Source organism: Colias eurytheme, chromosome 30 (assembly GCF_061535395.1).
Source record: "Colias eurytheme isolate Ceu_HAF_F1 chromosome 30, ilColEury1 Martin Lab GWU primary, whole genome shotgun sequence".
Lineage (NCBI taxonomy): Eukaryota > Metazoa > Arthropoda > Insecta > Lepidoptera > Pieridae > Colias > Colias eurytheme.
Genome location: NC_143009.1, coordinates 3,742,213 through 3,769,207, shown reverse-complemented (window position 1 = coordinate 3,769,207; position 26,995 = coordinate 3,742,213). Strand labels below are relative to the sequence as shown.

The window sequence follows — 26,995 nt, the reverse complement described above, 5'->3', positions numbered from 1 at the left end:
CGACATATGTGCGAAAGTTATCAAATACATAAAAAAGTTTTTAACAAGAGATTTTTTGACATTTTTCGTAAAAAAATACGTGTTTTATAAAATCACTAGTCATCCAATCAGACTGTGACTTTGCCAAATAATATGATTAGCCATATTTTTAAAAATAATTAAAAATATAATATTCCCTGTTGATATATTTTGTAGGCAATTTTAAAACATCCTGTGTATTATCAAAATGTATCCACAAGGACAATATTGAACCAAACATAAAAAATAATGTATCCAATTTTGACAAATTTGTATTATATTATGTATTTTTAAATAAATGTGTAATGCGTATGTACCGTGTTTGTAATGTGGCAGCTATTTAGGTTTTTAATTTTTTGTCTACTCATTTTTTTTTTTGTTTGTGTTTATCGAAATCTCGAAAATTTTATGTTAATCGTGAAATTATGTAAAATACATACTCGCAACTTTAAAATATTTTTATCTTAATTTTAAGGTACGATTTTTTGTAATAAATTGAATTAAAGTGTGTTTTGTTAAATTTTTAACGATTGAATAATTCGGTCTCTTTCTTTGTTTTAAATTGTTTGAGATGGTATGATAGTCTTATGTGTATATCTTCTAAGTAAGTATTAAAATATATAAATTTTTGTATGCTGTTATTTATTATTTTGATTTTTTTGTGAATCATTGTCATAAAATATTTTAAGGTTGAGAGAATTATTGTTTTGAAAAAGTGTTGTTTCTCTTCTTTTTGTCTTTTTTTTGTTTGTTTTTCTCAAACACGGTTCTGTAAAAGTAAGAAATAAAGAGCTTTAAGACTACGGAGCGTCGCTATCGATATTGTATGATATTGTATTTATAACTACCGGCTTATAATGTAGCGTAGATCTGAATTCATTATACACAATAAAATTATTACGGATTTATGTGCTTTTTATTTATTTTTTTTTTCCCTATGGTCCCATTTTTGTAGTACATATAACTACATATAATATGTACAGAAACACAAAACACACATACAAACCTATTTATCGGAATAGTAATTAAAACTGTAAAAGTGCATAAACATTAAGATGAGTCAATATGATAAAGTATGAAACTATTTAAATTACGAAGTAATGCCTAGACCCATGTCATTGATTTAAAAAAAACTGCATAAGAGGGCCTAAAAACTAGGCGTGGCCCGGTGTGGCAAAAAGACGCGGGTTTCGAAGCCCACATCGTGCCAATTTTTCTCTATTCCCTAAACAATTTTCATTCTTAACACACACAATAAAGGACAACAATCTATGAACTAAATAACAAATATCTCAATTCATCGTTATAAACCCACCCATGAGGTATTCCTCAAGATATTTCTTATACGCTGCAAAGCTTTCTTTCCAGATAGTTATAAATTTAAACTTACAATAGGTATTTTACAGAAAAAAACATGTGGCACAAGCACACACAATTTGTTGCAAATGCAAAGTGCATATACGAATTCATTTCTTAAAAAGCTTACTTGTCATATAACACTTAACAGGTCAAAACCCCTTAAAAAGACAACACCTGCTAGATAATATCTGCATGTAGTAAACTCAAAAATTCTGAGCGCAAACGAGACCTCTGCCATGTGTTATTAACGTTCTGAACTAATTTCAAACATCCACGGATTCAAAACCTTTAAAAACTGCGTTGGTGCAAACCCATTCCGCTGTCACTGGTCACCGTTTAAGCACATCACACACGGTGAAGATACTACATATAATATTTTATGTTAAGATTCTCTACTATAAAATATTACAGTATCTTAAGGTATCCGGTATCAGCGTTCTGACCATCATTTTTCTTTTTGTCATTGCGTACTAAGACCCCTATAGAACCGCCATCCTGTTACAAATGAACTATAACTAAAATACGGTGCAACCAAGCCTAAGTCCCTCGGTTTCACACACGGACAAATCACGAGTAAACTGTATCAATTTATAAGTATTTTAAATCCCTTTGAGTGACAGAAATTGTAGAAATTGCTTGCGACATGTACACCATTCGATCATCGATGCTTTAAAAAAATATAAAACCTCGCGGCACTACTTTTATGGTAGATAAATTATTTGTTGCACTAATACAGAATCAGTAATTTGTCACTCACAGGCGAGGAACGAGGATTTTTAACTGCAGTAGACTATCCTCTAAAATCTAAACTATACTAATAAAATGATTCGAAAAATGTGTTGATAAGCGCATAACTCGGGAACGGTTGAACCAATTTAGTTAATTCTTTTTTTATAATATTCCTTGAAGTACTAGGATGGTTCTTATGGAGAAAAAACGGTAACATGTACCACGGGCGAGGCCAGGGCGGACCAATAGTATGAAACATAAATTAGTGTTTGTGCACATGTGAAATGTTTTTAGAGTCGTCAAAAACGGATGATGAAAATAAAACACAGTTTTTACAAAAATTCATATATTTACAGACTAGTAAAACCATACAATACTCATAATACCGATTCATTTCGAGCACAATATAATAATATAATTACATCTGACAATATCATAATAAGACACTTTTTAATTACCATCTATTTTCTAATACATAATAATTAATACGAGATCAGGCAATTATAAACAACAAAGTATACAAAAATATAAGCACTTTTAATAGCAATATAATATAATTTTGATTAAAATTAATAGTTTTACTAAATCTAATTTAACATAAAAAACTAGAGAGGCTGTTTCTTCTTAGTTCTTTGGTATGGAAATCTAATTAATTTTACATATTTCTAAATTATATCTATATTTTGACCAATCTCTCAAACATAACAATAATTTTAAAATCGTAAAATTGACCGTTAAACTTAATAAAATGAATTATTGCATTTTTTATATTTATAAGTATCTATAGATCTTACAATACACAATATTTCAAACTTTTCAATACATTTGAAGTTTCTTACACAAATTACAATTTTTCTATGGATTGAATATAATTCTTTTTTTTTTTTTTTTATTTAAGAGCCGATTTTTTATCGTTGTCAAACTATGTATGTTGTACATTACTTCGATAGTATTTTTTTCTTTATTCTTATCTTTCAAATAAAAGGAAATGCCATTAAAAATCGACTGTTTAAATCATTTTTTTATATAAATCTCAACTCTCAAGGAACAATAAACAAATAAAATTAGGATTTTTCTTTATATCTATACATTTTTAAATTTTAAAAGGTCTCAAGATTTAGAGATTTATTTTTTGCACTTATAACTAGAGAGAAAGAAAAAATTAACTATGTGGCAGGAAATGCTATAATCCTAGACTTAGAAATTTATATCTATTGATTTTAATATCTATATTCAAAAGAAAATTATTGATTTAACGAGATTTATATGCAGAGTGGTAAAATAGCTAGAGAGAATTACTTTGAATATAAAATTTCCATTTGAGACTTGCATTTTTGACCATTTTTATTTGAAAAATCTTGTATTTCACCAAATAAACCGAATTTACTCATCAAAAAAATATTTTTTATAACAAAATTTGACAAAAATCAATTCTAACAAAAAAAATAGAATTTAAACACATCCAAATCAGTTTTCACTGCAAATTTCACAAAAAATCTTTTATTAAAGCCAAAAAACGTGTTTTAAACCCGGTCGAAATGGTTAAAAAACCGCAATATCTCCCCTCGGCACGGCCGACAAGTTGTCATCTATTGTTAAATACATATTAAATGAAAAAAACATAGCAATGGACGACATGAAATGCCAAATGTCGTGGGAATCGTATAACTGTAGGAGACTGCACTGTCTGTTGCTTTGTCTCGATAGCGCTGGTGTCAACTGAAAAAAAAAATTAAATAAGAAACGATGGTGAACTCGTTCTAATTCTCAAATATAAAAAAAGACGTGTCACTCGAGAACTGCCGCGGTAAAGCTATTGCATGCTATGCCTTCAAGCCACACCTCCGCGCCCGTCCCCGTGGGGAGCGTGAGGTTTTTTCGTTACGGAATTTCCAGATTCGGTCACCGCGCTCAATGCCTGCGATAGAAGCTATGCAATAGCTTAAAAAACATGAAAAAATATACATATTTGAGAATTTTTTCTACGCGTAACGTGATCAAATTTTTACTATACTTATTTTTTTAAAGCATTTGAATTGTAAAAACTAAATATCACAATAATGCATATGTTTTGTGAATACACACATATTACATTATATGACACACATATTATACATTCTCTAACAAAAAATTGTGAGTATTCAAGTTATGTTTTCTTGACAAAATGTAACCATAACAAAGATCTAGTTTATTTTATAGAAAATTTTATCGAAATCGGTTCAATGGTTTTCTGCTAACAGGTTTAGAGTTACTTTTACATTTTAAATATTTCAAACTCAAAACTCAAACATTTATTTATTCAATTAGACTTCTTCGAGAAGCACTTTTGAATCGTCATTACATATTTTTAACATTTACCACCGATTCGAAAAGCAGTATCTATGGAGAAGAACCGGCAAGAAACTTCATAGTTGCTCTTTTAAATCATATCAGTATTACAATTTAATTTTACAAAATATGTAACTGTATATTATCATAATATGCCAGAGAACTGTCCTGTGGTTTTTACGCGATAACCCTCCATGGGTTTTTATCTTCTATTCTTATATATTAATATCCCTACTCAGTATTAACATAACTTACCGCCCAGTTGGTGCTTAAGTCCAAGTAGAAATAACTTGAGCTGAACCATATTGTATAAGTTAGCGCTATGAACACCCAACTGTGAAAAAAAAAACAATTTTTTTATTAAATATACAAAAAATTTAAACAACAATTTATCTAATGAATCGTTCTAATCTATACTTAATATTATAAAGCTGAAGAGTTTGTTTGTTTGAACGCGCTAATCTCAGTAACTACTGGCCCGATTTGAAAAATTCTCGCGGTGTTAGATAGCCCATTTATCGAGGAAGGCTTTAGGCTATAATATATCATCACGCTAAGACCAACGGGAACGGAGCAATGCGGGTAAAACCGCGAGGCACAGTTAGTTATGAATAAATACTTATATACATAATAATTAACACCAAGACACAGAGCAAACATCTATGTTCATCACACAAATATTTGCCCCGGGTGGGAATCGAACCCACGACCTCTGACTTGGAAGGCAGGGCCACTACCAACCAAGCCAACCGGTCAATCGAAATAATCATTTGAAACTATATTTACTATCTTATTTCTAAAAATTTAAATCTTAATCTCTTATATATAAAATTCTCGTGTCACAATGTTAGTCTGCATACTCCTCCGAAACGGGTGGACCGATTCTCATGAAATTTTCTGTGCATATCGGGTAAGTCTGAGAATCGGCCAACATCTATTTTTCATAAGTACCACGGGCGAAGCCGGGGCGGACCGCTAGTATATAAATAATAAACATAATAAATGACACAAATTCTCACCTATACCATCTAATAGACTCTCTATGCAGCAACTTCATTGCGATATAGAATAATGTGTAAAGAAAGAGATTGCTCATTAAAACTAGCAGCAAATGCGACGCGAAGTCTCTGCTATGCTGGGTTAGTCTGTGGAAAATATATATTTATTTTATATTCATAATAATACAAAAAAAATCACATATCATTACTGAACAAAATCAATGTAAAGACTTTTTTGTAGATTATTCTTTTTTAAAGTTATGAAAAAGGTAAGTTACTTTTTTGTGTGTCGAGTCACGAGTGTATTGTATTGAATGTTTCGAGTGTATTATATAAAATATTACGTGTGAATTATATCGAATGCGTATATGGCGATAAATCGTATATATGGTGTGTACTATATCGTTAATGTACTTTGTGTTTATTGTGTCGTGTGCATTATATTTTGTGTGTTATTTCGTAAATTGTGTGTTTGTGTATCGCGGTTCGAATCGTTTGTAATATTATGTGTATTATGTCGAATGTGTCTTGTGTATTATGTCATATGGATCTTGTGTATTATGTCATATGTATCTTGTGTATTATGTCGTATGTATCTTGTGTATTATGTCATATGTATCTTGTGTATTATGTCATATGTATCTTGTGTATTATGTCGGATGTTTGTGTGTGTGTGTATCTCACCCGTAAGCAGCCAACGCCCAGTTAGCGAGGTTAGCGAGTAACAACAGAACACATCTGCCGGCACGAGCGGGTGCTACTGCGGCCAGCGGGCGACGTATCAGAGAACGGGCCGCGCGACATACTGCGCCTAACTCTGAAATGTTTTATATATCCATAAATATCTATTAAGGTGGTCCGGAAGAAATCGCTTTCAAGCGATAAGGTCACCTTTTAAACTTTACCTCGCATCTACACAACTATACATATATACTGTACATTGTAATATTAAATGGTGTGGTACAATAAATGGTTAAATAAATAAATCTATCCGCTTTCTCGGTAATAAAAACCATGCTAATATTTGTATGAGTCTATTTTGTTATCTATACTAATATTATAAGGCTGAAGTGTTTGTTTGTTTGAACGCGATAATCTCAGGAACTACTGGTCCGATTTGAGAAATTCTTTCGGTGTTACATAGCCCATTTATCTAGGAATGCTATAGGTTATATATCATCAAGCTAAGACCAAAAGGAGCTGAGCAATGCGGGTAAAACCGCACAGCACAGCTAGTATTGATACAATGGTTTATTATTAATAATAATTAAGTACATCAATTTATTATTTTTTAATTTATAGCGTCATATCGTAATGTTTCGAACCTATTTTGGCTCAAAAAATGCTATCCCTATGCCTTTTTATGTAGGTTATCAAATAAATATCCTACTAATATTATAAATGCGAAAGTTTGTGAGGATGTTTGTGTATGTTTGTTACTCTTTCACGTTAATACTACTGAACCGATTGCAATGAAATTTCTCACATATATAGAGGGTAACTTGGATTACCCCATAGGATAGGTTTTGTCCCGGAAATCCCACGGGAACGGGAACTATGCGGGTTTTTCTTTGAAAACGCGGGCGAAGCCGCGGGGGAAAGCTAGTATAAAATAAATAGCACAGAAAAACTCACCCAATCTAAATCTACCCAAATAATATATCTGGAAGGTCATCACAAGACAAGTGACCAAATGCAGTACTGTGAACGCGACCCAGAAGTAAAAGTTCGCGTTTAGAACTCCGACCAGACCTGCAATATAAGAAATATTTTAATTGTAGACTAAACAAAGGTCTTAGGTCTTACCACAAAACAATTTAAACACAGTCTAACTTTAAACCAGGGATCTGTCACTTTAATAGTTGTCTACGTGAAATATGACAAAACCAGAATAAAGAGAACCCACGCTTAAAGTTAAACCCTGTCTAAAGTTTTTTTTGGTAAGACAGATAAAAATTAATGACTTCAAATGATTTTTTGAGTCAGTAACATAACTCTATTTAATATAATAATAATAATAAATATTTCAGGACAATTTTCACACACGGCACGATCTGATCCCATACTAAGCTTTCGCTTGTGTTATGGAAACCAGATGGCTGATAAACATACATATATAATTTTAAATAAATACTTATATAGATAATTAACACCCAGACCCAGAGCAAACATCTATGTTCACACAAATATTTGTCCCGGGTGGGAATCGAACCCACGACCTCTGGCTTTGAAGGCAGGGTCACTACCAACTAAGCCAACCGGTCAGTCAAAATAAAATCTAAAAATATAAAATAAAAACTAAAACAAGTCTTTTTTTAATCAAAACTGAAAAAAAGCATTAGCTAAATATTTTTCAGCGATAGACAAATAAATGATAGGATATAAATTTATAAAGCATTTGAATGCCATAAAATAATAAATATCAATTTCAAATGATAGGATATCAAATAAATCTTTAATCTAGTGATAAATATACTGTATCCTTCCAGATATTTTAAAAGTGTATTTTTATACATTATTTTTTACAAATATATAGGTTCAATATGCAATTTAAAGCTAATAAAATAAGTAGTGTTCAAGTCTAATTAAACCAACTTTACCTCACTTATTTTAAATAACAAAATAATCATAACAGTATAAATAATATATATGTTTGTTACTCTTTCACGTAAAAACTACTGGACGGATTTGGATGAAACTTTACAGGAATATAGGTTATACATCAGAATAACACATGAGCTATAGAAATATTACTTATTTGATATTGTAGCGTCTAATAGAATAAAAAACTAAATAATCACCAATAAATATAATAAGCGCTAGTACTCCAAACGTAGCATGCGCTCGAGCATTTATATCTGGATGTCTCGCTTGATAAAGTTTCACCATACACAGCACACTCGTTACGTACATGAACGACGTATCTGTAAAAAGTTAATAAAATTATAAATAAATAAAATGGAGCCTAAAAATATATGGTTTAAATTGATTATTTTTCCGACCCAAATATCGACCAATAGAATTGCACCATTCGACGTCACGTGGTACAACCTAAATGGTATTATACTGATAATTTTTTGAAAATTTTCTCTTCTTCTTCTTTTTCAAATGGTAACTCCCGATCCCAGTGAGGACGGATTCTGCCAATGTCAAGTTTTGAACGGATGGTCAGTTTAAGTTAATGCTTATGTTAAGCGTGCTCTGTGCTGAGGAAAAATCACGGTTGAGATGATTTACTTTTTATTTACTGAAAGACTTCTTACATGGAGCTGTATAACCTGACAAAGAACAAATATTAGTTATAGACAACTTTCTCTGGTCGTTGACGTCAAACTGACAGGTTGAATTCAATTGTGAAATTATTGGCGGCCGACATTTGGGACGGAAAAATAATCCCCCGAATACCACACGAGCTTCAAAATTATCTGGCATTTCCCTCAAGGTTCCCTGCAAACAAATAAAGTCGTCAAGTTTTTCAGGAAAAATCACTCGCGCTTCGCGCTCGTGATTTTTTAACCTTGACTAAAAACTTGACTCCTTCATTTGTTTGCAACGAACCTATCGGAAAATACCCGATAATTTTGATGCTCTTGTGGTATTACAAGTAAATATTCAAGTCTAAGGTCCCTTGAAGCTGTGAACAAAATCAAACTTATAAGCCAACGCAATTAATACAGCCGTTTATATGCTGCAAATTTTCGCAAATCTCCACATTTGGAAGGGAATCAAAACCTAAAGAGTACTTGTACTGTAGTTTCTGAACTACAGTACAAAATTTCGTACTCAAGTGAGACTCAAGACAGACCAATAATTTGAATAAAATGTGTAGCTAATAAACATCTTAAATAGAGAAAAAAATGTGTAAGTGTACACACGTAAGAAGTGAAACTTCTTTATGACCTTATTTTTCAAAAAATAATTTACTATATGCAACTTTACAGAAATACGTCGAATCACGCGTCACGGGATAAAAACAAGATGGCGCGTAACGGAAAAATGTCACGCGTAACGAAAAAAATAAAAATGTTACACTAAATTTTTTTCCAACCCCGATAAAGAAGTTTCACTTCAAAAATAACGATTAAAAAGAGAGAAGAAGGGTTAAATAGAGAAAAAAAGACATAAATAGAGTGCACAAGAGATGTTATATCTATAAGTAGGTATTCTTAAATTATATTTATTACATACTAGCGGTCCGCCCCGGCTTCGCCCGTGGTACATATTTACGTTTTCTCTACATAAAAACCATCCTCGTACTTCAAGGAATATAATAAAAAAAGAATTATCGAAATCGGTTCAGCCGTTCTCGAGTTATGCGCTTACCAACACATTTTGCGATTCATTTTTATATATAAGATTATTATGTATTTATAGTATAAGTAGTTATATGGTTTAAATATAGTGTAATTCATTCTCATTGCTGCACCACCTATTGTTTTCACCTCTTTCTTATAATTAAAAATCCCACCCATAGGTTGCCTGGTAGAAATCGCTTAGTAGGCCGCCTTTTTAGCTTTATAACATACTAGCTTCCGCCCACGACTTTGTACGTGCATCCCCGTTTTTCCCCGTTCCCGCAAGAATTTCGGGAAATCCTTTCTTAGCGGATGCCTACGTCCTAACATCTACCTGCATGCCAAATTTCAGCCCGATACGTCCAGTGGTTTGGGCTGTGCGTTGATAGATCACTATATCAGTCACCTTTGAGTTTTATATATATAGATTGTCTGTTTCTTTTTTTTTACATGTATTTACTTGGTGCTGAATAAAGTGTATTTATTATTTACTAGCTTTCCGCCCGCGGCTTCGCCCGCGTTTTCAGAGAAAAACCCGTTCCCGTAGGATTTCCAGGATAAAACCTATCCTATGTCCTTTCTCGGGTATCAAAATATATCTATACCAAATTTCATGCAAATTGGTTCAGTAGTTCAGGCGTGATTGAGTAACAGACAGACAGACAGAGTTACTTTCGCATTTATAATATTAAGTATGGATTGTCTGTTTCTTTTTTTACATGCATTTACTTGGTGCTGAATAAAGTGTATTTATTATTTACTAGTGGTTCGCCCCGGCCCGTGGTACATATTTAGTATCCTATGTCCTTCTCTTGGCTCTAAACTACCTCCCTGCCAATTTTCTGCTAAATCGGTTCAGCCGTTCTTGAGTTATAAGTGGAGTAACTAACACAACTTTCTTTTATATATATAATAGATTTATTATTATTATCTCACCAAACTGAAAGTTCATGCTATTAGGGCACACATGATAAGCGGCTGAAAGCAAGCCCTCGCTCACTAGAGCTATACCCATCGCGTAAAGCAGACCAAAGTGCTGCGGTATGCCGAGATCTACCTGCAAATATAAAAAAATAAAAATAAAATAAATAAAATAAAATTTATTAGCAACTTCAAAATATAACAATACAATATTGCTCTGCCTTCTGAACTAGGTAATTACCTGTATCTCAGAAGGCAGTGCCTTCCCTTACAATTTCCATATTACATTATATTTCGCAAGTTAACAAAATAAATTTTAGTGACTAATAAAACAATATCTTATTAGGTTCAAGTAATTAAAAAATGAAGACAAACAGAATAAAAAAGAACGAAAAACACTAATGGTATTACCACAAAACAATTTAAGCAGTCTAACTTTAAACCAGCCTCCTCGGTACAGTGGTTGACGCGTGAGCGTAGGACCGAGGGGTCCTGGGTTCGATTCCCGGTGGAGACGAAGAAAAAAAAAATGTCTCGGTCTGGCAGGGCACAGAAGGCTGATCACTTACTTGTCCCTAAAGAAAACCGATCAGTGAAACAGATGTATAATGCATCTGCCCCTTACCCCACTTCCCCTAGTGGGGTAAGGGGACATGGACTGGACATGGACTGGACATGGGACTTCACTTTTTTTATTAGGTTCAAGTAATTAAAAACTAAAGACAAACAGAATAAAAAAGAACGAAAAACACTAAGGATTTCAAATCAGCTAAAGAGCAACTGCAAAAAAGCCCATCAAATCTATACTGATATTATAAAGCTGAAGAGTTTGTTTGTTTGTTTTAACGCGCTAATCTCAAGAACTACTGGTCCGATTTGAAAAATTCTTTCGTTGTTAGATAGCCCATCTTAATATATATATATAAATCTCGTGTCACAATGTTTGTCCTCAATGGACTCCTAAACCACTTAACCGATTATAATAAAATTCGCACACCATGCAGTGCAGTTCGATCCAACTTGCGAAGCCGGGGCGGACCGCTAGTTTATTATATATCACTAGCGGTCCGCCCCGGCTTCGCCCGTGGTACATATGAAAAATAGATGTTGGCCGATTCTCAGACTTACCCGATATGCACAGAAAACTTCATGAGAATCGGTCCACCCGTTTCGGAGGAGTATGCAGACTAACATTGTGACACGAGAATTTTATATATAAGATAAGATTACGCTAATACCGAACACGAGCGGAGCACTGCGGGTAAAACCGCGGAACGCAGCTAGTTATGTATATTTAATCTAATAATCTATAATCTATATGTAAATATATTTAATCTAGTAATTATAATACTCACATTGTCATCCTTATACCGTCTATGGCGATGCCACACTTCGGCCAGAAACAAGGCTCCCAATAGCACATAACCAAGATTCGAATACACGTGGTTAAAGTCCGATAGAACCATCAAAGGGTGAGCGCAGAGAAAGTTGAAGTAGCATAGATCTTGGTTACCCGATTGGTTGAGTAGCTGAGTAGCAGGAAATAGTAGAATCGATTAAAAACTTATGAAAAAAGTAGTCAAATACTACTCAAAAGTAGTAGCCTACTTATGAGTAGTATACTTATGAGTAGAATACTTATGAGTAGAATACTTATGAGTAGAATACTTATGAGTAGGCTACTACTTTTGAGTAGTATTTGACTATTTAATCTTTTTCAATAGGTATGAATTTCAGTAGCACAGATCCTGGTTACCCGATTGGTTAAGTAGCTGAGTAACATAAATTAGTAGCATTTAATTTAATAATAATGTAAATATTCTATACTAATATTATAAAGCTGAAGAGTTTGTTTGAACGCGCTAATCTCAGGAACTACTGGTCCGATTTGAAAAATTATATCGATGTTAGATAGCCCATTTATCGAGGAAGGCTATAGGCTATATATCATCACGCTAAGACAAACAGGAGCAGAGCAATGCGGGTAAAACCGCGGGGCACAGCGAGTATTTAATAATTATACTCTGATTAGTAACTGACAGAAAAATAAAATATTATTTATATGAATAAAAACTAATTAAAAATGATAAAATGCTTACCCTCTGATAAGTAACAACAAGTTGTATGACAGGCAGTGTATAAAACACGGCGACCGTCAAAACGTTCCAAAGATACATTTTCGAGCGAGCAGACAAAACCCGGGGGCGACATCTGTAAAGAAATATGTAAAAGTATCAGTAAATTAAATATTAAGAAAAATAAATAATAAATAAATATTTCAGGACAATTTTCACACACGGCACGATCTGATCCCATACTAAGCTTTCGCTTGTGTTATGGAAACCAGATGGCTGATAAACATACATATATAATTTTAAATAAATACTTATATAGATAATTAACACCCAGACACAGAGCAAACATCTATGTTCATCACACAAATATTTGCCCCGGGTGGGAATCGAACCCACGACCTCTGGCTTGGAAGGCAGGGTCACTACCAACCAAGCCAAACGGTCAGTCAAATCATAAAACTATAACTCATTGATTTAATACTAATGATTCGCCCCGGCTTTGCCCGAGGTATATAATATACAGGGTGTAATCGTTAAGTGTGCACAGGCGATTATTCCGTAACTATTACAGATATCAAATATCCTTAAGATATACTTTTAAACTAATATCAGAAGTAATATGTATATCCAACGAATAAAATGACAATAATTTTTTTTAATAAATCGAGAAATATCCAAAAATGTTACCATACATTTAGTATGTAACTTATGTACTAGATAGAATCCTACTAATATTATAAATGCGAAAGTTTGTGAGGATGTGTGTGTGTTTGTTACTCTTTCACGCAAATACTACTGAACCGATTACAATGAAATTTAGCACAAATATTAACTTGGATTAACACATAGGATAGTTTTTATCCCGGAATTCCCACGGGAACGGGAACTATGCGGGATTTTTTTGAAAACGCGGGCGAAGCCGCGGGCGGAAGGCTAGTAACAAATAAACCAAAAAAATACTTGCTTTTAAATAATAAAAATTAGTTTAAAAAGTAGAAATACTAACCTCGACAAATTAGCAACACACAATTTATTCCCGTGTAGATAGAGATCTTTCTCTGTGTTTATGTCATCTAGTGTGGACAAGTCAGAGTCGGTATCTGATGATGAACTACCCTCTGTAATAAAAAAAAATATTTATTGAAGTGAAACTTCTTTATCGGGGTTGGAAATAAATTTAGTGTAACATTTTCTAGTTACGCGTGACATTTTTCCGTTACGCGCCGTCTTTTTCTTATCCCTACCACACGTGATTCGACGTATTTCTGTAAAGTTGCATATAGTAAATTATGTTTTGAAAAATAAGGTCATAAAGAAGTTTCACTTCTCACGTGTGTACACTAGTACACGCACACATTTTTTTTTTATTTATGTAACAAAAAATGATATTTATTCTCACCATGATAATGATAATTGACAACAATATTATAGGTTGTTTACATTCAATAATAATAACTAAAAACCGCATTCAAGTTGTCAGGCCTAGACCAAATTTAATTGGTACCAACTTTCAAATATTAATGAAGAGTTCCTCTTCCTTTTTTGAAATCGGTTAATAAATACCTTTGAATGATGGTTCTGATCTATCTATACTAATATTATAAAGTTGATGAGTTTGTTTGAACGCGCTTATCTCAGGAACTACTGGTCCGATTTGAAAAATTCTTTCGATGTTAGATAGCCCATTTATTGAGGAAGGCTATAGGCTATATATCATCACGCTAAGACCAACAGGGGCGGAGCCACGCGGGTAAAACCACGGGGCACAGCTAGTTATTAATATGGCAGTGATCATGTTGGTAATTTATTTTTGAATGATTTTAATAATGTGTCAAACAGGACTATCATAATTGAAAATAATGACAATTATAATGATGATAATTAATCAAATCAAATCAAATCAAATGCACATACCTATGGTATGATCCCCCTCGCAGTTCCGGCTACTGCCGCTTCTCTCTGCGCGTGTTGTGTGCGACACTAGCGAGCTGTCGTGTGGAGTAGATGGCGCTAGTAGAGCGGCTGTTGGTCAAATCAAATCAAATCAAATTTGTATATATCAATTTTGGATTCAAATCAAATGTGTACGTTTCATTGTACAATTTTATAATATCAGATCTGTACATGTCATTATGTATAACTAGCTTTCCGCCCGCGGCTTCGCCCGCTTATTCAAAGAAAAACCCGCATAGTTCCCGTTCCCGTGGGATTTCCGGGATAAAACCTATCCTATGTGTTAATAATATTCAGTAGTATTTGAGTCAAATAGTAATAAACATACACATACACATACATACATCCTCACAAACTTTCGCATTTATAATATTAGTAGGAATTGGATGGTATATTATTTTATTTATTTATTTATTTATTCATTTATTTATGGTCAGCCAACAGTTATTACATCAGTACAAGCATACAAAAAAAAAAGTGTGTGCGTGTAACCTTTACGCGCGATTGAAGTAAAACGCACATGTCAATATAACCTTGTTATTGAATATTATAAAATGTCGCAATTGTCAGAAAATTTATTTTTAATTTACTTATTTTAAAAGTAATAAATAAACAAGTATATTTAGAGATTTTCAAAAAATTTTGCAATTTAAAATAATGTTTTTAAAACTGTTGAATTTTTCATTCACTTTGCTATTCACAATTGATCCGTTAGAAAATTTGAAAATAAATAATCCTAATTGATTATGATATTTACCACTAGCTGGCGTATAAGTCAAGAAGCGTGTAGTATATGACATATACTTACAACAACCAATCAGAATTATTATTTTTAAATGGCGGAAACTACACAGCGTTACTTCCGTCAGAAAAAAAATCTGAGTTACTCCCTAGTCGCGCCTAAAGAAGTTTTACTTCAAAAAGATTACAAAATAACTTACATAAATGTAAACTAAAAAAAACTACTTAAAGGCTAACACCACATGCGAAATATAACGGTTTACGGTTACATATTATGATAATAACTACAACGATTAATTCGAAAAAAATAGGTATAGAAAAATCATCACTATTTAAGAAAAAAACAACTAAAAATTTAATTAAAAGTCATGTGGCGTGATCCATTCAAATGTCTTGATCTAACACAGGTTTTAATATCTGCACATATTATATTTAAAAAAAAACTCTTTATCGACATAATAATACACGGTAACATAATAAACCCTTCGGCTCCCGAACTAGATTAATACTTATACATTGGTACCAATTTAACATTTTTATATACAGGGCGTAATCGTTAAGTGTGCTCAGGCGATTATTCCGTAACTATTGCAGATATCAAAAAACTGTAAACTGATATCGAAAGCCCTTTACCTAATGAGTAAAATGACAATAATAACTTTTTAAAAATAAAACGGGAAATATCCAAAAATTTTACACCAAACACTCCCATACATTTAGTATGAGATATGGCTATCCTAAACATGTAATAATATGAAAAATTTTGGTTCTTTTTTTGAATTTGTGCTTAAATAACTTCGCAAATTTTAATAAAAATTTATTTAGAAACTGTAAATAGAGGTCGATGTGGAATACAACGGAATTCCAAATTTAATGTATGCAAGTGTTTAATGTAACTTTTTTGGATATTTCCCGTTTTATTTTTCAAAAGTTATTATTGTAATTTTACTCATTAGGTAAAGGGCTTTCGATATCAGTTTACAGTTTTTTGATATCTGCAATAGTTACGGAATAATCGCCTGAGCAATCAAATTTGTATATTTCAATTTTAGATTCAAATAAAATGTGTACGTTTCATTGTACAATTTTATCATATCAGATCTGTACATGTCATTATGTATAACTAGCTTTCCGCCCGCGGCTTCGCCCGCTTATTCAAAGAAAAATCCGCATAGTTCCCGTTCCCGTGGGATTTCCGGGATAAAAACTATCCTATGTGTTAATCCAAGTTACCCTCTATATGTGTGCTACATTTCATTGTAATCGGTTCAGTAGTTTTTACGTGAAAGAGTAACAAACATCCATACATCCATACATCCATACATCCATACAAACTTTCGCCTTTATAATAGTATACTTTATATGTAGTTTATAAAAATGACTCACCGTCAGAACCATTAAAATTCCTTTTCCTCTGAAATATAATAACTATTATAAAGGCGACGTAGAAAGACAGAAAGAATGCCAAAGCTGCACCCGCTGCTATCATGTATTCTTGATATGATATCGTTTCAATAATCCGCAAACTGAAATAAAAAAAATTGGTTGTCTGTAAAGTCGGTTTACTGACGATAGTTGAACGTGACAACGTCCGATTGTGCTTCTTTGTCGCTCGTTCCGCGCTCTCGCTCGCACTTCAAGCCTTACATGGAACGCCTCAGAGCGAGGTAACGCCGCATGAGTCATGTTTTTTCGTGCGTGCAACCGGCTCTATCGAATTATAAGACGTTGTCACGTCAAAAATAAATAACTTTAATTCATTCTGAATACTAATTTATATATTAAACACTAGCTTACCGCCCGCGGCTTAACTTAAACCTAATAAATTATATACTAAAACCTTCCTATTGAATCACTATGTATCACTATGTATTAAAAAAAACCACATCAAAATCCGTTGCGTAGTTTGAAAGATTTAAGCATACATAGGGACATAGGGACAGAGAAAGTGACTTTGTTTTATACTATGTAGTATTTAAACATTATTGCGCTGGAATCTATACAAATATTATAAAGCTGAAGAATTTATTTGTTTGTTTGAACGCGCTAATCTTAGGAACTACTGCAACTGGTTCGATTTGAAAAATTCTTTCGATGTTATTATAGTTTATGTATTGGAGCATGTTTTTAATTTTTTAATTAAAAATTATGTTTTAATTTTAAGGATCTAATTCTAACTAGCTGCGCTCCGCGGTTTCACCTGCATTGCTCCGCTCCTGTTGGTCTTAGCGTGATGATATATAGCCTATAGCCTTCCTCGATAAATGGGCTATCTAACACCGAAATAATTTTTAAAATCGGACCAGTAGTTCCTGAGATTAGCGCGTTCAAACAAACAAACTCTTCAGCTCTATAATATAAGTTTAGATATTATAGATAGAATTATATCAAAAATCTCTCACCTGAACGTTTTAACTCTACCATCGTTAGTCGGTACACTGATCGACTCGTCCCACCCGAAATACTGGGCCATTTTCGGTAAACTCGTGTTACTAGTAGCTTGGCCTGTACAATCCTCATCTGACGTCTTCACTATGAACACTATGTAGAAACCGACGGGGAATGTGTCTTGCTGTAAAAAATTAAAAAAAAAATCAAAAATATATATACATATTGATTTATTTATAAGCAAAGGAAAATACAATAAATATGAACAAAAACCTGTGTGCCGAGCACACGTTTCAGAAGTGAAACTTCTTTGGCAATATTCAAAGATACTAAAATCGTCGCCTTACTCCATGACGTGACAGTATTGCAATGACGCGACCTTAAAATATTCACTTCAAAAGGTATATAATAGAAATGAATCGCGAAAACGGCTGAACCGATTCCGTTAATTCTTTTTTTATAATATTCCTTGAAGTACGAGGATGTTTCTTATGGAGAGAAAACGTAAACATGTACCACGGGCGAAGCCGGGGCGGACCGCTAGTATTAATTAATAAATATATAAATCTTACCGTTAATGTAATACCTCCTCGCCTGGTCATGGTTAAATAATAACCATCGTATAGAATATCTCTTTCATTGTCGAATACTGGACACTGAAAATGTCATTTTTATCAATTATATTATTACCAATAAACTAATGAAGCAAAAAAAGTATTGAAATCGTGAAATAAGTAAGAATTTATAGTCTAAGCTACTTTAAATTAGAATATTTATATAATATCTAAAAAAAGGAATTTGTAACAAATTTATCAATTATCTATAGTAATCTTAATCTATCTATAATATAAAAATGAATCCCAAAATGTGTTGGTAAGCGCATAACTTGAGAACGGCTGAACCGATTTCGTTAATTCTTTTTTTATTATATTCTTGAAGTACGAAGATGGTTCTTATGTAGAGAAAACGTAAATATGTACCACGGGCGAAGCCGGGGCGGACTGCTAGTATATAATATAAATCTCGTGTCACAATGTTTGTCCTCAATGGACTCCTAAACCACTGAACCGATTATACTAAAATTCGCACACCATGTGCAGTTCGATCCAACTTGAGAGATAGGATAGTTTAAACACGTAGGTACCACGGGCGAAGCCGGGGCGGACCGCTAGTAGTTATTATAAAGAGGAAAGGTTTGTAATTATGTATGTATGGTTTTCACGCATAAACTACTGGACTGGTTTTGTCCCGAAAACACCCACTGGAACGGGAACTATGCGGGTTTTTCTTTGAAATTGCGGGCGAGGCCGCAGGCGGAAAGCTAGTTATTTATAATCTGGCTGCTTCCTCTTTTAGATTATTGCGATGAATAAAGAAATTTTCACTCCACCTTTTTTTTAAACACAACTATATTTTGATGGTTGTTTTTTAGCAGGCTGCTTATAGTATACTCTCTCTCTCTATGGGCATTTACTTAATGGCAAGTCACATTCAACCACGGCCCCCAGTTCCCGGTAATAGTATACAATATAGATTATTCCAAATAAACTAATTTTACGACTAATAAATGTAAATTTACAATAAGTAAAAAAAAATGAATTACTTATAGAATTTAAATTAATAAAAATACATACCGAAAAGTTCTGAATAGAAACAACAGCGCATATATCATCATCCGACTCAATCATGAGTATCACACTTTTGGGCCTCGACAACCATCCGTAGGTTTTATCCAAATTTCTGTTCACAAAATATTTCCCCCCACCATTGCCAGTACACAAATACTTCTTCCTCTCCCTTTGTGTTGCCAGATCGACCACATTATTTTTCCCCTGGTCAAACGGGTAGAAATAATACTTTGGCTGGCTTGGGGTACTCGTCAAGTTTGTTGTTTCATTCAGTTTTATATAAAAATCCTGAACCGTTTCAACTAAAATTGTCACGTTTATCGCGTCTGGAGACGATGATGTCAAGTGTACTATAGGCGTGTTTAATGTAGATATATCTGCGAACAAAAATACTTGTTTATAATACTAGCCCGTATAATACTGTCCCGGAAAATGATTATGCCTTTCTCTTATTTATCTTTCGGAGCCACGCGGGTGAAACCGCGAAGCGCAGCTAGTTAAAAATAATAAAATATTCGATCTTCAAAAGCGACATACAATCATTATAAGCTAACGCACACACGATTAGACGTCAGAGTGGGATGGCATTATTCAAGTATCGTGAGCGAAAGAGACAACTAAAATAAAATGTGGCTAATTAGCCACATTTCTCGCTATTAACCTGTAATATCATTGGCCATAAGACATCATGGTATGGGGGTCTGTTCTATGCATGAAAAAGAGCGTGATTTATATATTTTAAATCCGTTGCGTAGTTTTAAATATTTAAGCATACATAGGGACACAGGGACTGAGTAAGCGACTTTGTTTTATACTATGTAGTGAATATTGTTGGTTTAGCCTGTCTATTCTCTTGATACGTGTTGTCTATATGAAAATAATATTATGAAGGCTATAATGAAAGAAAATATCTAGCAATAGCGTGTGTGATTTTATTTGAAAAACAAATATTTACGTATCAAAGGCCCGCAGTACACTCGAATCCATTTGTCACTGACTGTAGCGTTAACAGAAAGAGAAAGGCGTATGTGAGATACAATGCGAGAGAAAAAGACAGGATGATAAGTGACAGCGGCAATGAAATAACTTGAAGTGAAACTTCTTTAGGCGCGTTGAGAGTAAAATTTCAAGGTCGCGTCATGGCAATACCGTCACGTCGTGGAGTAAGGCGACGATTTTGGTATTTTTGAATCTTGCCAAAGAAGTTCCACTTCTGACACGTGTGCTCGGCACACGCGCTCATTTTTATTTTCAATATTTGTCTTGATTTAGATAACTCACATTTTTAAGCTAAATAAACCAACGCTGTCTTATTACAAACACAAACTAACTAAAAACTAACGTATTAAAATTTAAAACCATGGTTTAACTAAAAGCACACCCCGGGGGCCCGGACACTCCATACAAAATTATAGTTTTGACAGTCACACTGTAGAGACTGCAAATGTGTGTGTTAACGCTTTATGGTTGGCACATTTGTGACTAGCGTAAAAAAAAATTCGCGTTTTTTTTGATGAAATACATCCGTAAACAGCACAATATATGTATAACCATTTTCTACGAAAAACGATAATCACAAATCCAAAATAATAAAATTACTTTAAGTCAATTTGATTAATGTTGTCAATCTTCGTTGCGTATCGTCCTTGCAGAAAAATGCGGACCATTTATAGCGTGATCGTACGGGGTGAGGTAAGTGTTTAATTTTGGCGGGAGGCGGAGAGTGTCCGTTCTGTAGCGTTTAGCTACTATTATGTATTCTGTGCTAAAGGTCTTGTTACAAATATGTTATATGTATAAGTGTTAAACCATAGACAAGGACCATAAATAAGGACAAGTTTAAACCTCTGTACTAAAGTTAAACCATCGCTTTATAGTCTGCGTTTAAACCAGGTTTAAGTTTTTGTAATAACACGGATATATACGGTTCTATTCGAAATAATTATTTGATAAAAACCAATTTGAAATTTCCATTGTACAAGTCGTACATCTTTTGTCGTGACAACGTCTTATAATTCGATAGAGCCGGCTGCACGCACGAAAAAACATGAATCATGCGGCGTTACCTCGCTCTGAGGCGTTCCATGTAAGGCTTGAAGTGCAAGCGAGAGCGCGGAACGAGCGACAAAGAAGCACAATCGGACGTTGTCACGTTCAACTATCGTCAGTAAACCGACTTTACAGACAACCAATTTTTTTTAGTGAAAAGAGTCGGTTACATACAAACATACATACATATAATAAAAATGTTTTACTTACGGCAAGTATCTTCATCTTCAGAGAATATATTATTATGTGGACACAAAGTTCTTGATATATTCGTAAACTGTTCCAAACCGCCAATCGTCTGGACCGTCATGGGAAGCTGCCATGAGAACACGCCTGAAAGATTTCAATCCTACTAATATTATAAATGCGAAAGTTTGTGAGGATGTGTGTGTGTGTGTTTGTTACTCTTTCACGCAAATACTTCTAAACCGATTACAATGAAATTTAGCACACATACAGAGGGTAACTAGGATTAACACATAGGATAGGTTTCATCCCGGAAATCCCACGGGAACGGGAACTATGCGGGTTTTTCTTTCAAAACGCGGGCGAAGCCGCGGGCGAAGCCGCGGGCGGAGTTCTAGTTAATTATAATTGGCTAAAATACGTCAATAATTGTACATTTTAATTTTACATAATATTATGCATGCATGATTATGATTATTGTGTTGATGATGTTTTAAACTACACTAGCATAATCAACGATGATAATCTTCTTCTTCTTCTTCTTTATATATAAAAATGAATCGCAAAATGTGTTGGTAAGCGCATAACTCGAGAACGGCTGAACCGATTTCGATAATTCTTTTTTTATTATATTCCTTGAAGTACGAGGATGGTTCTTATGTAGAGAAAACGTAAACATGTACCACGGGCGAAGCCGGGGCGGACCGCTAGTAGTAAATAAATAATTCAATGAATGCATAAAACATCGCATGCCACAATAATTTTTGGTTTATGGTTTTATCACGATAAAACACTGTTGGCTGTTTTTTTTTCCTTGCGGAATTAAAACATACAGTATTAGTGCCAAAAGTGTTTTATCGTGCTAAAACTAAAACTAACACAAAATGCCTAGACAAAGCTCGACAAAGCAAATGTTTTATATAATTTTTATGAAAAAAAAAATCGTAATAGGTATATTATTACCATGTCAAGCAGAAATCGTAAGTATGAAAATTGTAACTTCGTGATATTTTTATCGAGTCAATTTTAATATTTTATGTTTTTGATCAAACAGAATCCTCGAAGATATCATGTAGTTTGATATATATTTTATAATAGAAGATTGATAATTTTGCTTTATACCCTCTCTTAATGCGTTATTTCTTCGGAATCGATAGAACTAAATTATTAAAATATCGAGGGTAGATTGACATATATTCCGCTAAAGGCAGTGCAATCTACGCCGTGTCGGCGTCGTCTTTATATTATGATAATCATTAATTATACGGATATTTAAAAGCATAGAAAGTTTTAATTGTTTTATGTGCTAATCCAAGTTATAGAAAATTGTAAATCGTGATATTCTGTGCATAGTATAAATCAATATAATGTGATGTGCTTCGTGAACACGTGGTTGAACTGAAGGTTCACCCTGGTAGCGACATGCGCAAGGGCGTCCCTTGTCGGGGATCTCGGACCTCGGCTTGGGCTTTCTCTTGTATATTGTGATGTGGTGTGATGTAGTGTATTGGAATGTGGGTGTAGTAAATTGTTGACGCATTCAGTAAGTTTTTTTTATTATATTTTGATGCATCTATTATTCTTTTTAATTTAGTTATTCTCTCAAGAGTGCCCTATTGTTTTTTAAATTGTTTTTCGATCGACACAAGTTATACGCAGGCTGTCAAGAGGTAAGTATGTATATCAGGAATTTAATGCTTAATATTTTAATTATTGTTCAATTGAAACGCCATTTTTTTTCATTTTCAACTTAATTATAAATAGTCATTTTTATAAATACCAATGGAATGTCGCTTTTACCCGGAAGAAAAAGTCGATAGTACATAGATATTAGGCAATTAGATAGATAAAAGATAGATACTCTTTTTAACCAACCAACGTCATCAAGAGGTTATTTCTAGAATGTGTTTTGATGTTTATGATTATCATCATACCATGTTGACTGACCGATTGGCTAAGTTACTAGAGACACTGCCTTCCAATCCAGAGGTTGTGCGTTCAATTCCCACTCGGGGCAAATAAAAATATATATATATATTATATTCAAAATATTTGTGAAGAACATAGATGTTTGCTGTGTCTGGGTGTTGATTATCTATATAAGTATTTATTTAAAATTATATATACAGTATGTTTATCAGCAATCTGGTTTCCATAACACAAGCGAAAGCTTAGTATGGGATCAGATCGTGCCCTGTGTGAAAATTGTCCTGAAATATTTATTTATTATATATTGATGATGATGATGATGATGATGAAATTACATACCTTTCTGCTGTCTAGCCGTTATGAACAAAGGATAGGTCCGGTTGGCGAAATCGCTAGCTACCGTCACCCGGGCCGGCGTGTCGTATGCCTCATAGTCCTTTAAATACATGAATATATTTATTTATTTTATCCTTTATTGTACAGTATAGTAAAATAAAAGTATTATAGTTAAAAAAACACGCTTTAAGAATATAAACTAATGAAAACTGTATTGTCACCGATCCTTGATAAGGGTACAAGGTTTGAATTAAAGGTTAAGGGAATGTCAAAAAGAACAAGCAATTTTTGTGAACAATTGGCAGCCTTATATTAGCAGGCTATGAACCATTTTATACCATGTATACTAATATTATAAAGCTGAAGAGTTTATTTGTTTCTTTGAACGCTCTAATCTCAGGAACTACTGGTACAATTTGAAAAATTCTTTCGGTGTTAGATAGCCCATTTATCGAGGAAGGCTATCATCACACTAAGATAAACAATAGCGGAGTAATGCGGCTAAAAATGGGGGCACAGCTTATTTAAAATATTAGTAGGATTAGAATGAAATACTTACGCCAGCAAATTCCATAATGTATTCTGTATTCTTACTGACTGCCACTGTGTATGGTTCATTGTATTTATATCTGAAAAAATATATTATTAACTTTTATTCAAATCAAAATAAAAAAAAATTATTTCCTGTAAAACATAATGGTCCGGGAGCCAGCAGCAGATTTTATGACCAAGTTCCTCTCAAGCGGTAATTAGTAAAATGCATCAAAGTATAGTATTATGAAGCCTCGTGAACGTCAGCTGGAGCTCGGTTGGGGGGAAGAGCGGTTGTAGCCTCCCGTATCAGCTGACGGTTTTTCCACCAAGATACAGCCAGCTGACATATATATTTATCCACAGTTACATATAAGCTATCATCAGGTAAATTTTTGTTTGAGAGGAAATAACGGAAAATAATTTTTTCTTTAAATTTAACTTTCATGTTCGAGACACCAGCTGACGTATAATACACCATGTTGTAACCAGCTGACTATTTTTTTTCGTTGAGATATTGGGTTAGCTACAATTTGACAAATTTTTAGCTGAGAGGAAATGAATGAATGAATGTATTTTTTTTCCTATGTGCGTGGGAGGCTACAACCGCTCACCCCCCCAACCGAGCGCCAGCTGATGTTCACGAGGCTTTATATTACTATACTCTCATGCGTCTGACGAATTATCTCTTGAGAGGAAATAGTTAACCAAATTTGAACCTGGCTCCCTAACCATAATAGTTCACGAGATTTCACACACACTAACACACACACATACACACCTGTTCTGTTCCTGATAATATATTATTTAACTAGCTTTCCGCCCGCGGCTTCACCCGCGTTTTCAAAGAAAAACCCGCATAGTTCCCATTCCTGTCTATTTCTGGAATAAAGCCTATCCTATGTGTTAATCCAAGTTACCCTCTATATGTATTGTAAATTTCATTGTAATCGGTTCAGTAGTATTTGCGTGAAAGAGTAACAATTAACAAACATACATACATACACATACATCTATCCTCACAAACTTTCACTTTTATAATATTAGTAGGAATATGAATAATAGGATTACAATTTATTTATTTTATGAGTATTTATTCATATTACTTTTAAAGAGTGAACTTACTCATTAAATCACTGCTTACTTTACACTTTTAAACCTATTTTTTCATAATTTTTATCATTCATTTTCATTAGCTAGCAGATAAGCTAAACACAACTTATTCAGAAGTCGAAAAAAGCAATGAGATTAATTTTTTTATAAGTTTCTTTTGTTTGGACTAATCATCTTGTTTGTTACTGAACTTATTTACTTGTAGAACTCTCATTATTAATTAACAATTTATATATAACTAGCGGTCCGCCCCGGCTTCGCCCGTTGTACGTGTTAACATTTTCTCTCCATAAGAACCATCCTCATACTTCAAGGAATATTATAAAAAAAGAATTAGCGAAATCGGTTCAGCCGTTCTCGAGTTATGCGCTTACCAACACATTTTGCGATTCATTTTTATATTATAGACTAGCGGTCCGCCCCGGCTTCGCCCGTGGTTTATGTTTACGTTTTCTCTACATAAGAACCATCCTCGTACTTCAAGGAATATAATAAAAAAAGAATTATCGAAATCGGTTCAGCCGTTCTCTAGTTATGCGCTTACCAACACATTTTGCGATTCATTTTTATATATAAGAATTAGGTATAATTTATAATAGAAATGAGAACAAATATTTAAAATCAGATAGTGAAGTGACTAATAATTATTTCATCATCATCATCAGACCATGTACATTCCCACTGCTGGGACACGGGCCTCCTATGTGGGCACAGGCCATAATCCACCACACTTAAAAATTAATAATACATTTCTGTTCAAACAATAAGTAAAAAAGAAATCCCAAAAGATATACATTGATTAACCTAATATTTGATATAATTTTAATCCTTCCAATATTCGTAATAACACTTCAAATTCTTATCATAAGTTTTTACATACATTCAATTTAAGTCAATTAAAAAATATGTAATTAACTAACACTGCAACATTTAAAAATAAATTACGTACCTATAATATGAACATGATACAAAGTGAACTACAGCAGTATCTAGTATAACGACCTCATTATTTTATTAATCAAGGAAAGTTTTAAATGTTGTTCTAAAAAAAATTATGATATTAACTATTGTTAAACACTACACTCATGTACTGCATATCGAAGCCACTAACTCATACGTTTTTATCACGTCTAATAAATAACTAAATGTAAATACTCACGTATTATTATAATGGAAAATAATTTCATCTCTGTTTAGCCCAAAACAAAGGTAAATAACGTTGAATAGAACGTAAATATTTAAATAAATACAATTCATCGTAAACGTGTACCATTAAGATTTTAAAGCAAATCACATTTATATGTTTCAATTTTAAAGATAATAATTCACTTTAATATTTTGAAAATGAGTTCAATGGAAAAGTCAAACGAAGTCAAAAACTCTAATGAGCTCTAAAGTTCTTTGGCAAATGGCAAATG

The 26,995-nt window shown here is 33.3% G+C and overlaps 1 protein-coding gene across 3 annotated transcripts; it reads right to left on the bottom strand.

Annotated features, from left to right (window-relative positions):
- Positions 1-2,483: 2,483 nt before the first annotated feature.
- LOC149895777 (SID1 transmembrane family member 1-like) lies at positions 2,484-26,995 on the bottom strand. Of its 3 annotated transcripts, none has more exons than XM_090118472.1 (19): positions 26,737-26,995; positions 24,493-24,562; positions 23,937-24,033; positions 21,693-21,815; positions 19,440-19,810; positions 18,378-18,461; positions 17,820-17,989; positions 16,804-16,943; positions 14,638-14,745; positions 13,730-13,841; positions 12,748-12,859; positions 12,004-12,177; positions 10,664-10,784; positions 8,234-8,356; positions 7,068-7,184; positions 6,117-6,249; positions 5,454-5,579; positions 4,690-4,768; positions 2,484-3,825 (listed from the first exon to the last, which is right to left on the bottom strand). In XM_090118472.1, the coding sequence occupies exons 1-19, from the start codon at positions 26,832-26,834 to the stop codon at positions 3,649-3,651; spliced, it is 2,535 nt and encodes an 844-aa protein (XP_089974598.1). In that variant the 5' UTR covers positions 26,835-26,995; the 3' UTR covers positions 2,484-3,648. The 3 variants fall into 3 exon arrangements, with proteins under 3 accessions (XP_089974598.1, XP_089974599.1, XP_089974600.1); XM_090118473.1 differs by lacking the exon at positions 26,737-26,995 and adding an exon at positions 26,533-26,549 and having other exon boundaries at positions 2,485-3,825; positions 24,493-24,564; XM_090118474.1 differs by lacking the exon at positions 26,737-26,995 and adding an exon at positions 25,203-25,858 and having other exon boundaries at positions 2,485-3,825; positions 24,493-24,631.